The sequence below is a fragment of the Fusarium odoratissimum genome (assembly GCF_000260195.1).
Source record: "Fusarium odoratissimum NRRL 54006 unplaced genomic scaffold supercont1.1, whole genome shotgun sequence".
NCBI lineage: Eukaryota > Fungi > Ascomycota > Sordariomycetes > Hypocreales > Nectriaceae > Fusarium > Fusarium odoratissimum.
This window is the reverse complement of record NW_022158687.1, coordinates 780,120-794,023: the sequence shown is the minus strand read 5'-3', so window position 1 is coordinate 794,023 and position 13,904 is coordinate 780,120. Positions and strand designations below refer to the sequence as shown.

The following is a 13,904-nucleotide window of genomic DNA, read 5'->3' as shown; positions in this document are numbered from 1 at the left end:
TTGCCTATACGAAAACTCACTCGCAAATCTCATTGCCTCGTTGTAGGCGCCGTGTACTATAACAGTCTCGGAAATATAGTTTCACAATGCCATGGACGGACCGTTGAAGCAGTCAAAGTTACACAAAATTGGTACATCTGCCGAGACTCTTACTCAATCGGGTATCTATATGCTGCTATATGTTTCATCATGACACTTGACCAACTAAACTTCTCTTTCTCTCAACCACTCTAGGGGTATATATCATGCCTCGGTGTAGTTTCCAAAGCCACCACTCATAGCATCCGCCGTTCTTTTAATCGACAACACCCCTTAGGCCTCTCGGCGCTGGTTCTCTTCGTCATGTGATGTAAACATGGCAGCGTTGTTACCTTCGCCACTCTGTCCACTCGAGCTTCCACTTCGATGCTCAACATGTCCCTTCTCTTCTACCTCTTCAATGGCAATGAGAAGGTTTCCATTGTTATCGTATCGTCGAGGTTCAATCTTGGCCTGCTTGACCACATCGAGTGCGCCTTGGAAACCATGCCCCACCTTCTGGAAGATAGTATCCATTTCTTCCAGAGATCGGTATGCAGTCTCAGGGAAGAAGAAATAGACCGAAGGAACCATGATGGCGTTGATGACAGCAAAGATGACATATGTGTTGGATCCAATATTCTCAAATGCTGGAGGGGTAATCATAACCACCAGCCAGTTGAAGATCCAGTTACTTGATGTCGATAGAGCGTTGGCAGGCGCACGGATTCGAAGAGGTGTGATCTCAGCAGGGTACAACCAGGTCATTCCAAGCCAGCCAACGGCGAAGAATGAGTTGAAGACAAACAGGAAGACAATTCCAACAATCTGACAAGCCTTCGCATCACTGGAGCCAACACCGGCGAGAATGGCCATGGATGCACACTGGCCTGCTGCGCCAAAGAGCATCAGCTTTCGACGGCCAACCCGCTCAACCAGCCAGATAGCAGGGAGTGAGGCCAAGAAATATTCGGTACCGTTCAGAGCGGCCATGAGCAGAGGCATATGACCAGTCATACCAAGTCCAGCATAGATGGTAGCAGCATAGTAAGTAATCAAGTTGATACCAGAGATCTATTTCGATGTCAGTGACTATTTAATTCATAAGAGTTCATATGTCTTACCTGTTGGAACATTTGGTTGATGTAAGCGATGAGAGTACGGTGAAGGTTCTTGTTGTGGTTTCGAGAGAACAAGTCCGAGAATGATCCCTTACTCATCTCTGCAGCAGTCTCCTTGATGGCCTTGAACTCGTTGTCCACATACTTGCTCTGGACATCCTGGTTGGCAATGGCAGCAATAACTTCCTTTGCATCTTCATCACGTCCCTTGAGCACAAGCCAGCGGGGAGATTCTGGAAGGTTCATAACAAAGGCCATGATGATTAGACAGAAGACGATCTGGAACGCCATTGGGAAGCGCCAGCAGGCAGATGTGTCTTGCGCAAAGTACATGCCGTAGTCAACCCAGTACGAGATGGTTATGCCGAGTGTGATGAGCGCACCCTCGATCATTACCAGTTTACCACGTTTATGGGCGGAGCAGGTTTCTGATTGCCACATAGGAACAGTAGATGTGTTGCCGCCGTTACCAAGACCAGTGATGATTCGTCCGATGATGAAGTGTTCCAGAGTGAACGCAGAAGCCTGAAGAGCAGCACCAACAACCATGATTGTGGTGCCGAGCATAATCATTTTCCTGCGGCCGAGCTTGTTTCCAAGAAAGATGGTAGCAATGGCGCCAAAGAAGCAGCCCAGGTTGTAAGACGAAACAGCGATGCCTTGATAGTTAGAGCGGTCCTTTCGAACAGCCGCAGATACTATAGGATCATCGCTGTGCATGTCGGGGAATTGCTCCATGAAGGGTGCCATTGTCAAGATACCACCCATAACACCTTGGTCTATAAGAATTATTAGCATCTGCTTCCATGGCTTGACTTAGAGCCGTTTTGTATGAAAGTGGTGGGTATTACCATAACCAAAGAGCAGGAAATCGGTTCCGGCAATGGTACTGATGGCATAGTTGAGGGCCTGGCCTCGAAGGCCAAAGTACTTCTTGAACATGATGAAGAGATCGAACCCGAATAATGTTTCTTCAAACTCAAGGTCGCTGGGGCAACAACGAAGGTTGGTATCGAGAACGTGAGAACGGTTGAGGCCGGGGGCTAACCGGGCTTATAAAGAAACGCAAGCCCAAGGGTCTTGCATGTCGTACTGCAGAAAACAGAGTCATGTAAAGTAGTACTCGACACTGGATCCACGGCCTCTGGATATCCACCCCCCAGGCCATGCGAGAAGCTGGTAGCTGAGACGGGCCTTGGCTACCCATCCATTATTGTCTTGGTCTTGGCCGTTTATGATGGATCCATCGGCCAAATGTGATAGTGCGTATGACCGTACTGTGCATACGGTAAAGTATACCGAGATCCGCAGTCGTGTGCACCCATGGCCAGCAGGGCAATGATCCCTGCATTACGGCATTGTAAAGTTTTCAGGGCGTTTTGTGAACAGCTACGTGATAGTTCGGTCCTGGGGATACCTGAATGGGTGTGACCAGGTATAATTTGCTGCTTTTGTTCAGTGCTTGACTGCTATTTGGAGAGGCGATATCATGTCCTCGTCTATAATGCCACCCTGGAAGCATAAACTCGTGGAGAAGGCCCAAAAGTTTACCTCTCGCCTCCGCAGAAATCGGGCGAGTTGGGGAAGTAAACATGGGGAACTTTCAGAAGGCTGGAGCGTGGGGAATACGACGTCATAGTAGGTCCCTCGACTGAGGGTCCTTCGGGGATATGAAAATCGGGGCACTCAAGGCGTCAGTGTTTTGTAGGCTTCTGATGGTCTCATTGTTGTCGTATTTTCTGCTGTATTAGCCATAGGTTACTTTTTGAAGTTTCCTGAGGCATGAGCCTGTTTGCAATGTTTCCTCGAAACCGAACTTCAATGTTGGCTTGAGCCATGATAGTCGGTTTGCGAGGGAACTTTGAATCGTGATTGGGCCCTCAAGAGATCTCGACCGATATCAAATGAGAGTGGGTAAGTGAAGCAGCCAAGGCCCTTCAACAAGTGAGAGGATTTCACAGGTTTTCGTTACCTCGGATGAAGTCTGAAATTCGGGTACCTGAATGGAGAATCGAGATAAAATGAAGGAGAGAGGTTGGGTTTCTACACGTGATGTGATATTGGATTCTGGGCAAGGAAGGAACCGTCGAAATGGCATCCTTCCTGCCAATGTCTTGGTGTAATACTAGCATCGCCCAGTAATGAGGCTCTGCTTTACCTAACTCGGCTTTGTTTATGATTCTCAGTCCACAATAACAACTCCAACTGAAAGGAATGATTATATGTAAATGGGGTCTGCAAAACCACCATCACTCTTGATCAACGAGACTGCGACTACACAGTACAGCACAGTACACTTTTGTCATATTGGCCGTCAAGAACGGAATCGAACAGTCAGAAACGTGCCATTTACCGCGCTTCAGTCCTTGTCACGTTCACGCCAAGATTCAACCTGCAGTCCACTGGCTCCATCGCGAACCCGCTGCAGACATCAACCGCCCAATCAGTTCCAATAGACAAATGCAAAGAAAAGGTCTGGCTGACCGTAACAAAAGACCCTCTCCACCGTCTCTGCCCGACCCTCCGCTCTCAATTCCCTTTTATGGATGACAACGGCTATAAAACGCGGAGTTGCTAAACCCCAGAGCCCCGGATTGTTAGCAGTTGACGTCATTCTCAATTCGGCGGGCCGAATAAAGCCAAAGCATCGTGATGGCTGCTTAGATGAGATGAGATACATCCTCTCTATTCAAGACAAGTGTCTGTAGTTCTCGGGTTGCCTACAATGGTTAAGAACATTCAGCCTCAACAAGGGCATCGCCATGAAATTCCCGAACTGGTCAGGTTCAACAGGACGCTACACCATCAATCGATGCAACTGCCGGATGCCAGACCTCATACACCAGCCATTGAGGGTTCTTCGGAAGGGAACCGATTCATCATAGAGTCTTCAAACTGAAATGGACCAAGGTCTCGGTTTCCTTCTTACAGTGCAATCTAATTCTATGATATGTTGTTCCATGTTGTTCATTGGCTGCTTGGTCGGACATTTTCATGAGCCACTTGACTCCTTTGGGTAAACTTCTTCAACCTCATCCAAATTGACTTCAAGACAGCGAGGTAAACAAAAGAATAAGCGGAGGGCACTATCTTACCCGGCATAGCCTAACCCTATACTATGGTCTTCATAAGGGTATAGATTGAACCGTCTTATGGCTGTCAGCCCATTGGGTTGACATCTACACAAGCTTGGACGCATATATACCGTTTGCCGATGGAGCTTTCGTCTACAAAATCTTGGAGATAAATAATTTCCATTCTAATTTCCCTTTCAGGTGGATAGCGTTTTCGCCTCGCCAAGGTTCGTGGCCGTTACTCGACTCTTGTGCAACAGCGTTGTGAGCCATCACCACTTACACCATTCTACGCCATTCCATTTTGAGTAATTGCTTGAATCTCAACTCTCAACTCATTGCCTCTAAGGTCCCTGCATGTCGAACCACGATGCCCTCGTGCGAGAAAAACTCTGATCAAGTCATTCAGTGAGAGACATCAATGGTATTAAACCTGCAACTACCCATGTCACCAACGGGACAGACGTGCACATCATTACCATGTTAGTTCCCCGCCATGGGAATCTGCCTGACGTAGGGATCGCGCCAGCAATTTTTCCTTACTGTCAAGAACAGAATGGAGAGCAGCTTGTAAACCCATGACCCTGGTTCGTCATCAGAGCTGAATCATGCCAGGCAGCAGCAAAACGGCCAAATCTCAAGATGTTCGTAATGGGTGTTTCCAAGTGAGTCCATACTCAGCTGCCCGTAGAAATGGTACAGTACTGTGCTGAAGCATCATCATACAAGTCGATTACCGAGAACGGCGTATCACTACGATTTGCCCTTTCTAGAACCTCAATTTCACACAGTATCAATTATAAGGTCCTTCTGTTACACCAAGATCCAAAACCTTGATCGATAATCGACCCTCTTCCCCGTGGCACACCGCAGCTCTCTTTGTCGGCTTACCCGTTTAGGAACATCCGAAGCTACTCTCAAAGATGACCTCTGACGATCCTCCACATTTTCACATTATGCTTCCCCGTATTATTCTCATGGATAATGATGAATACATACACACGGGACGTCTGTTCCTGACTCGTAACTCGGATTGATTGCTACTTTTGGTATCCAGATCTCACTTGCAGCAACTGGAGCATCTACCAGCTGTAGAACTGCTACTCGGGATGTATCAACATGGCATATTCGGCTCGTCATTTGTTTGATTGTTTCTTTTCTACAGAATATGTAAATTTACAGGTGTCCATGCAATGCTTTTAATGAGATAAGTGACAGGCTAATCAGGCAACTCTGTACATGGAGGTATTGTATTATAAGCAGTTCCCAAGAATAAAAACCCCTGACGCGCCGATGGCAATGCTTCCCGTCTTAAATTCATTTCTTAATCAATGTCTTCCTCGTCGTTCTGCTTCGAAGAGCTCCCTCTTCATATCCATAAGCATGTCTTCTAGCTGGTAAACCTCATCACGACTGAGTGCTGCCGTCTGCAATTGCTGTAAACCACCACGAAGAGTGTCCATGATCGACCTTGTTTTGTGTGGCACTGGCGTTTCTTCTTCATCTTCATCTTTTGGTTCGGCAACTTCGTCCTGGCCCTCCTCTTCTGCTTGTGGCTGATCCTCCTGGGCCTCTTCCCCTGATTCGCTGTCAATTGGTATAACTTCCATAGAGTCTTCAATGACTTCATCAGGCACCTGAAGCTCAGGTTCCTGGCTTTGCGAGGCTGCATAGGACTCTGTCACCAGTTGTGACATGAGTTCTTCATCCGTGTCCCCGTCATCACGTACATCGGTCGACTTTGAGGTTGTCTGAGGCGCTTGAGAAGATGAGCGTGTTGACCTTGTGGTAGGCGACGCCTGGACTTCTCGGTTTCGTAGCTCCTTGCCCTTTTGTCCAGCATTTCGTCTGGATGACCGTCGCACGGTTGGAATAGGTGAGGCCGTTTCTTGAGACGTTGACTGGCTATCTTCAACCTGTTCCGGTCCTGATGGGTCGGCCGACCGTCTCTTTTTGCGGCGTGTCTCGGCATACACGGCGCTTCGCTTTCTCTTCCTCTTGCTGCCAGTTTGGTTTGTATTTTGGCTTTCATTCTTCTCTTGGCTTGCTTCAACAGGCGTAGAGGGAACAACACTAGATGGTGAAGGCTCCTTCGTGTTATTCTGTTCTTCCTCGACAGAGGTGTCTCCCTGGACCTCTATGCACTTTTCAGGAGATGCGTCGTTCTTTTTCTTCTCGGGAGAAACAGAAACTGAGTTGTACTTGTCGAATGGAAGATGGCACCTTCTAGATTCAAGTTCCACCACAAATCTCATAAGACTGCTTTCATCACCTTCACTGAGTGCGAAAGATGAGTCTTGATTCTGGCTGTTAGCCACCTTAGGGCCACTTTCAACAGCCTGATCGTCAACAGCCTTTGCAGGGCTGCTCCTGGCGTCCACAAATTCGTCGTCTGCGGATTTTGGTGTTTCCAGAACCTGTGCTGGAGGCGGAGCGGTTCGTTGAGGGCTGTCCAGTTGGCTGAGGGCAGGCGGTTCGATATGTTCCTCTTTAATCTCTTCCACATCTTGGCTAGGTGGTGCATCTGGCAGTGCCTCCGCGTCTTCGGTCACCACCTCCTGACTACCAAGACTTGAAGGAATGACTTCCTCCTTCTTTGATGATTCTGCCCTCCTCCTGCGTCGCTTAGCCCGTGTGTTCTTACCAGAGCCCTTGTTCTTAGCAGAGGGAGTCTCCACCTCAGCTTGGTCTTCGTCGGTCTGTTGACTGATGGAGGGCGAACCTGGTGGTGAAGAAAACTGCCAGTTGACGATCGAGTCTCTAGCCTTTGATCGAGTTTGTATTTCAGACAACAGAGGGTTGCGTCTCGGGTCTGGTGGTGATGAAGGTGGGTCGTTCAAGCCCTCAAGATGAAGAGCTTGGCCACGTCGGGGAGTGGGTGTCAGATTGATGAACTCATCGTAGGAAGCTGCGCGTTCAGGAGTAGTTTCGAGTCTGCTGGATTTTTGTATCTCAGCATCCTTGGAGCTCTCCTCGATCGCAGCTTGTGCTCGAGTCCGTGGGCTCGATCGGAGACCGGCATACAGGCCGGCATTTTCTTCTTGTCGTTCACGGACCTCCCTCTGCCTTTCAGTGAGATGTTGAGACTCCTCGACCAACGGTGATGAGACAATTGGAGCAAATTGGATTTGAGAGTTGTCGTGGCGAAGACGGGGTGTAGCTGTTCGCTTAGCCGGTTTTGTCTTTGTAGATTCAGGGGTGGCATCTCTGCGGCGCTTTCTAGTCGTCGCACCCCTAAGACTCATCTTCGATATGGATGGTGCAGGTGAGGCTGCTTGCTCAACGCCTTGCCCCGATGACTTGGCAGATGATAGGGCGACGAAGCTCAAATCTTCCTGCGTATCGACAAAGGTTTGTGCTTGGGCTCCGAACTCGCCACTGGAATGTTCCATGCCAGGAAACGAGACATCAACTCTTGGCCGTAAGGAAGCTATAATCGACTTGAGGCTTTCAGAGCAGTCCAAGCTCTCTTCATCCTTTACTAGAGCGTTCCACGTCTCTGCCATCTTGTTTACGATGTGACGATGTCTACTTCTAAAACCTGCAGCGACAAGAGGCTCGACTGTGTTGAGGACCTTGTCCTCCAATCGACCGAGTGTCAATAACTGGCCACAAATGTTGTCCCACAGAGTCCGCACCTAGAGATAATTAGCATGTAGAAGAGTACAACGTCGGACTGACTTACAGATCCAGAGACAGGAGAATCACTGCGCAATATCTTATGCGCCTTTTCATCCTGAATCCATGGAACGAGTCCTGTTTGTAACTTGGGAAGGGTTTTGATGCCATTTTGCGAGAAGGATCCAACAATGAAAGCGTTAACGCTCTCAAAATAGGCCACCATCTTTTGATCATTGCATTCGGCTTCATTTTCGTAGAAGTATTTCATACTCTGGCCTTGAAGCTGGTAAAGATACTGGAACGGATCAAATGAGGAGGATCGTGATGACGTGGGAGGTGCACCCCAAAGTCGTCGCCGAGCAGCTTCGACAGCCTGACGATCTCGGGGTAGTTTGGCAATCTTGAATAGCGCAATCGCTACCGCCAGCGCCATCTGGTTTGATCTTTCAGAATCCTCGAAGAAGTTGTCCGTAACAATCTTGGCGAGAGGCTCTACAAGACCAAGAGCTCGACCTGCATCTCCAGACTCCTGAGCGATGTGGTCGGATAGCAAGTCGAAAAGAGAGAACCACTGTTCTTCAGGGAGCGTGGGGTGCGAAACAAGTCCTCGTTCGAGAAGCGATACTATCTCCCGGTATTCGGGTCCAAGTAATCTCTCGCTGCTGGGTGGTAGCGAGCCGGATGGCGATGGGTTTTGATCCAGCAGGGTACGGATGTTCTGAGCAGCGAGAACCCATGGACCGTATGGTGAAAGAGCGTCTCGCGGCAAGAGTCGGAGCATCTCTCTAGACAGCTCAACTCGAGCTCTTGAAGATTTGCCTTGGAAGAATGGATCAAAGATAGCTAAAAAGCACTCAGCGAGATCTTCATTGTCAGCCAATCCTGGTGGTTTGGAACAAAGTATAGAAAATAGGTGATAAAGCGGCGTCTGAACAGTGCCATTTGACTTGTCAGTTCGATCAATCCGGCTGGGAGTTGAAGCAGGCTCAAAGGTATTAGCAAGAGACATGGATAGCTTCTTCTCGGTGAAGGGGAGCAGGCCAAGGTTGCGGACAAGAACATCGACATAATGCCTGACACTCGACAAATATTTTGTGCCAACAGACTCAAACCCTTCGGGCACTCCGGTTGACCACATCTTGGACAACAAATCAAAAGCTTGAGCGATGAATCTCGCTGTCTCGTCGGTCACCTTGATATCCTTTGCCGAGGCGACAGCAATAGAACCAACGAAAGCTTGCCATAGTCTATAGGCTAAACTTTCGGTATTAGCCAAGTCGTTGAATTTCTTCTCCAGAATTGGCCCAACAAGGCCAAAGATCTTCTCAGAATTCCGGCGAGCCCATCTTGAGTCGATTGAAGGCAGCTCCTCAGGGCTTATAGGAGCAACATCCCTGATCCTTTCGTCTTTCCAGCTTCTTGGAGTCGAAACGTCGAGGAGTCCGGTCACAATTCGGGTCGCTTGCGTTACGGAATCAGCAGAAAACTCGAGTTGCGCATCGACATGAACTAGTTGTTGCGTAATAGGTGCAAGGATAGAATCCCAGGCAGCGTCGATCCATGTGACATCTTGACTAGGTCGGAAGGCATAGTAACACAGGTTGCAAATACCACCCATCACTGTTCTGCGAAGCTTCATGGCTTCCTCTGGCTGTTTCGAATTGAATTTGCGCCGGAGTTGGCTCGCCAGGGGCTGTGCCATTATACCCAGAGACTTGGGGGGCAATTTGTTGCTGGTGATTGAAAGATAGACATAGCGATTCCAGGCGTAGTTGGCTTCCTGCTTGGTCTGCAAATCGGTACAGTTGAACGAGTCCTGCGCAATCTTGAACCATGGAGCAAAGTGTTGCCATCGGCTGAGAGGGCACTGCAGGAAAAGGGTCACGGCACCCCATATCTGTGGAACAGTCGACAAAAGTTGCTTCTCTTTGAGCATGGTGTCGAGTCGCTGGATGTAATACTGTATGTAGATTTGTTTGTCCGCCGTTGATTGCAGAATCTCAGTCACCTTGCGCATCACAGGCTTCTCATTTCGTAGCGCAAAGCCAGCTTCCGTGCCCAAGAGAATTGCTTGCGCTCGAATGTCTCGAATCGGGGTGAGCATATCGTTGAACAAATCCTCTAACCAGGCCGTGTGGACAGCCATATGGTTTCGAGATTGCTTCACAAGACGCTTGTAAATCTGGATACGGCCCATGATGATACTTTTGCCAGTCAAATGATCCTCGATGTTGTGCAACGATGTGACTAACCGACCGACTCGATCCGAAGACATGACTTTTGAGGAGAAGGACTGGAAAGCAACGACTTGCATAAGGTGACGTGCCAGGTCTTTCGAGAGTGCTGGGTCGGAGAAGCATCGAATGCAATGGTCGATTATGAAGACGCCGAAGTCGGATGTGAGAGAAGAAGCAATGGCTGGAAAATGCAAAAAGGTCGTTAGAAGACTGAGGGCTTGGAATATAAGAGAAGAGTCGGGAGACCCTTCGTCCCTTTTGGATTTGACATCGCGTTCGATAAAGGACATGAATAGGCTCATCTTGTCTTGTAGGGCAACCCGGTCTGGTAGGTTGTTGGAAGCCTTAAGAGCACGAGAGAGCATCATATATGCATCGAGTCGCGAGTCCCGGTCGGAACCAGCGAGCTGTTTTATTGTCGAGTCCAACATTTCGGCGATACTAATCTGGCTTGATAGGCCGTTGGGATGGCCATTAAGAGGTGAAGCAAGAGGGTTGGGAGACGGTGACGGCTTGAGGATACCCTTAACGGGCCTCGACGAAGCAGAGGGCGTCGTAATCGGTGACGATCTGAAGAACTTGGACGCTTCTCGATATTCTGTATGGCTTGACCATTCAACCTTCTTCCTTATCCGCCTCGAGCTTGAATTGGTGTTGGTTGCCCCGTTCGACGATGGTGTATTAGCGCCTGGTGGTGTCTGGAGACTCAGTCTTGGGTCGATGGGACGACCGACTGAAGCCTTCATAGGAGCTATTTTATCTGGGAAAGATTCTCGAGGAGGTGTTGGCGGTCGAGGAGAAAGTTCGTCGAGGGTGGTGGCCTTGGCTGAAGATGCCATGGCTGCCAGGCAGCGTTGGCGATCTAGACAGCAGTGAATTGGCCGAGAAACCACTAAAAACGCATGCGAATATTAAGGAGATTAAGATTGGAACAGTGAATTTTGCTGCGACTAAAAAATTGCAACCATTTGTATATAATCACAAAGAGAACGAATGAGTCGGTGTAAGTTAGAGCTGGTGATATTGCGTAGCGTTGAGGACTTTTGAGTAACTACCTGAGCCTGGAGTATCCGTAAGTAAATGCTTGACCGATCCGCGCTGCAATTCTCCGGGCCAACGCGCGAAGCGAACGCGATTTTTAGATGAGCAACCGCGAATCAATTAAAGATTCAGGGACCGTGCGCGTCTGACGCCCCAGAATCGGCCCCTGTCTGTCGCCTAAGGTGTCTTTCATGGCTGAGGTAAGCGAAACTTTACGTGTTCCCACTACAGATCAGCTGGAGGCGCTATCGATAAAGTTCTAGGTACCTACATTGGACCCTGTTGTGTCAGTGAAGCACATGCCAGAACAGGTCGAGAGAGAGCTACGGCTTGGACCTCACCTCAATCTTGGCCTTCTCATTAATAAAGTTCAAAAGTTACATAAGTAGAAGTGAGAGAGCAAACATGATGTCCTGTTTCGCTCTGAACACATGTCAAATTTCCCAAAATTACCTATAGTACTCCGTCTTAAAATGCAATAACACGTTTTGTTAGTGGCTGATGTCCAGTTTCTATCATCTTCTCCCCGCTCATCTTAAACCATCACACCTACCATCAACATCCCCCTCTCCACTCATCCTCGAATCATCATGGCCGCTCAGGAACCTTTTGGCATACCCACAGGGGCTCAGAAGCTCAAAAATGTCACGGAACTGGTCGAAGCCCTCACCGCAGATCTCCAAGAAGATCAGTTTCTTCCAGACGGTGAGTCTCCTGACTGAAAAGGATATTAATACATCATTTCCTAATGCTATAGACAGACCGCGCCACAGCTCTAGAACAGCTTAAATTATACAGTCGAGACCCTAGGAATGCCGAACCTCTCTACTCGGAAGCAGTCAGTGCACCCCCTGTCCTCGTAATGAGGGCTGAATGGTCTTGAAGTATTGCTAACTGTTGTCAGGGCTTCACTATGCTCCTCCGCCATGCCTATGATAAACCATCTACCAAATCAGCCCGGGCTGCATTGAAGGTTATAGCTAATTTGATGCTCCTTGTCCCTCCTACGCGGCATATGTTTGTCGACAAGGGTTTTGCTCCCAAAGCCATCAAAGAACTAGACACTGGGAATTATGATGATGAATTTCTCAACTCTCGTATCTTATTCCTTACTACATATGAAACAAAGATCGACCTGAAGGAGCTCCTCGATAACGAGAAACTGGCCGATCGCATTATCAACAACCTAGCAAAGCATGCAAAGGAAATGGATACCAAGGCCAAGACTGACCCCATGCAAGACATGGCGCTCACCGAAACCGTAAAGCTCTTGTTCAACGTTACACACTGGTGTAAAGAGAAAGCCTCGTTGTTCAATCCTGCAGTCCCTCATTTAATAGCTGTACTGTTCAAGGCTGATGTTTCCCAAACGAAGCCGCTTGACCCTCCAGTCGGATTCATCATCAACGGTTTCCTCAATCTTGACCTAAGTACCCCAGAGAGCCAGGAGGCTCTTCACCCCAAGAGCGATCCCGAGAGGGTAGTATCTAGGGTGATTGACATCCTAGATGTCGCCATTCGAACTATTCCCGACGAGCAGAAGGATCCTTCGGTTGTGCCAGTCCTTGGTCTCGTAAGATCGATATACGAGCATGCGCCTGAATCTAGCAAGGCCTTCATTCGCGAAAAGCTCTTGCCGACAGAGGAAGAGAGAAAGGATGTTCTGGGCAAAGGACACAGCTTACCGGCCAAATTACTCCAAAACAGCAACAACCCCATGGCCCCGTCACTGCGCAACCTGATCCAGCATGTGCTCTTCGAGCTGTCTGATAAGGATGCCTCTAAATTTGTCGAGAACGTTGGCTACGGCTTTGCATCTGGCTTTCTTTTCCAAAACAACATCCCTATTCCAGCTTCCGTCGCAGAGGCTCACGGCGCCGATGCGGCTAAGGCGCAGAAGCCAGTCAACCCCATCACTGGCCAATTTGTCGATGCTGAGAAGCCAGTTGACGAGCCTGAGATGACGGAGGAGGAGAAAGAACGAGAGGCTGAAAGGCTCTTTGTATTGTTTGAACGGTAAGATCACACTTTCTATTTACTCACTTGTTGCACAGAGCTAACAGGCATCCAGATTGAAAAAGACAGGCATCATTGACGTTCAGAACCCGGTGGAGGCCGCCGTGAGGGAGGGTCGTTACAGAGAACTCAAAGATGATGAGGTGGAAGAGATTGAGTAGTAAATTCCAGTCGCTTTCGCCTCTCATTATTAGCATGTTGAAGTCTGGCGCTTTGGTCATTCGGCTGTGATCTCATGTCAAGCGGAACCTTGCAGATTGGCGGGAACAAAAGAAAGCGTAGATACATACGTTAGTGTAGTGGTCTTCATTAACAAACGATCAGTTGTATTGTAACAGAGAGTATGACTAACGTATTTAACGAAGTGGTTGATAAGGTAGTCATTGTTCCTTCTCCAATGTAGTATATTCACTGATCACTGACTTGCGTCCAATATTAACAAGTCCTCCACAGACGCTCCCGTTTTCCAAATTAACTCGTTCAACAACCCAGAAGAAGTACCTACATTATCTCTCCCACCTTCAAACACCCTTCCCCTACCTACGATCTTCCATATCGCACATCCTCTACCGCTTCGGCTCTTAGCAGCTGCCGCCACTGCCAACGCCTCGGGTTATTTGTTTATGTTCTTTTCTCAAAAATCCGCTCTTCACCTTTTTTTTTGCACCGTGCAAGTCAGTCAGGTGCTATATTTACGAGCACAGGTAAATCTTATCCCACCCTTATTTTAAACCTTTGATGATTTAATGAAAGGTTCAGGTCAGAGTCGCGCAACA

The 13,904-nt window shown here is 48.5% G+C and overlaps 3 protein-coding genes across 3 annotated transcripts; 1 reads left to right on the top strand and 2 right to left on the bottom strand.

Moving 5' to 3' along the window:
- Nucleotides 1-106: 106 nt before the first annotated feature.
- On the bottom strand, nt 107-2,325 carry FOIG_00288 (uncharacterized protein). The gene is made up of 3 exons (XM_031196364.1): nt 1,991-2,325; nt 1,143-1,918; nt 107-1,092 (listed from the first exon to the last, which is right to left on the bottom strand). The coding sequence occupies exons 1-3, from the start codon at nt 2,079-2,081 to the stop codon at nt 313-315; spliced, it is 1,647 nt and encodes a 548-aa protein (XP_031072131.1). The 5' UTR covers nt 2,082-2,325; the 3' UTR covers nt 107-312.
- A 2,961-nt stretch (nt 2,326-5,286) lies between these two features.
- FOIG_00287 (uncharacterized protein) lies at nt 5,287-11,212 on the bottom strand. Its single transcript, XM_031196363.1, has 2 exons — nt 7,899-11,212; nt 5,287-7,851 (listed from the first exon to the last, which is right to left on the bottom strand). The coding sequence occupies exons 1-2, from the start codon at nt 10,908-10,910 to the stop codon at nt 5,542-5,544; spliced, it is 5,322 nt and encodes a 1,773-aa protein (XP_031072130.1). The 5' UTR covers nt 10,911-11,212; the 3' UTR covers nt 5,287-5,541.
- A 201-nt stretch (nt 11,213-11,413) lies between these two features.
- Nucleotides 11,414-13,506, top strand: FOIG_00286 (uncharacterized protein). Its single transcript, XM_031196362.1, has 4 exons — nt 11,414-11,817; nt 11,874-11,950; nt 12,017-13,128; nt 13,184-13,506. The coding sequence occupies exons 1-4, from the start codon at nt 11,703-11,705 to the stop codon at nt 13,287-13,289; spliced, it is 1,410 nt and encodes a 469-aa protein (XP_031072129.1). The 5' UTR covers nt 11,414-11,702; the 3' UTR covers nt 13,290-13,506.
- The last annotated feature ends 398 nt before the right edge of the window (nt 13,507-13,904 follow it).

Bases quoted from the DNA above. Each gene is read 5' to 3' on its own strand.
- FOIG_00288 (XM_031196364.1), bottom strand. From the start codon at position 2,081: ATGTTCAAGAAGTACTTTGGCCTTCGAGGCCAGGCCCTCAACTATGCC. The intron at 1,919-1,990 runs GTAATACCCACC...TAATTCTTATAG, and splicing joins TTTCCTGCTCTTTGGTTATG to ACCAAGGTGTTATGGGTGGT. The intron at 1,093-1,142 runs GTAAGACATATG...ACATCGAAATAG, and splicing joins TCAACCAAATGTTCCAACAG to ATCTCTGGTATCAACTTGAT.
- FOIG_00287 (XM_031196363.1), bottom strand. From the start codon at position 10,910: ATGGCATCTTCAGCCAAGGCCACCACCCTCGACGAACTTTCTCCTCGA. The intron at 7,852-7,898 runs GTAAGTCAGTCC...AATTATCTCTAG, and splicing joins ATTCTCCTGTCTCTGGATCT to GTGCGGACTCTGTGGGACAA.
- FOIG_00286 (XM_031196362.1), top strand. From the start codon at position 11,703: ATGGCCGCTCAGGAACCTTTTGGCATACCCACAGGGGCTCAGAAGCTC. The intron at 11,818-11,873 runs GTGAGTCTCCTG...TGCTATAGACAG, and splicing joins AGATCAGTTTCTTCCAGACG to ACCGCGCCACAGCTCTAGAA. The intron at 13,129-13,183 runs GTAAGATCACAC...ACAGGCATCCAG, and splicing joins CTCTTTGTATTGTTTGAACG to ATTGAAAAAGACAGGCATCA.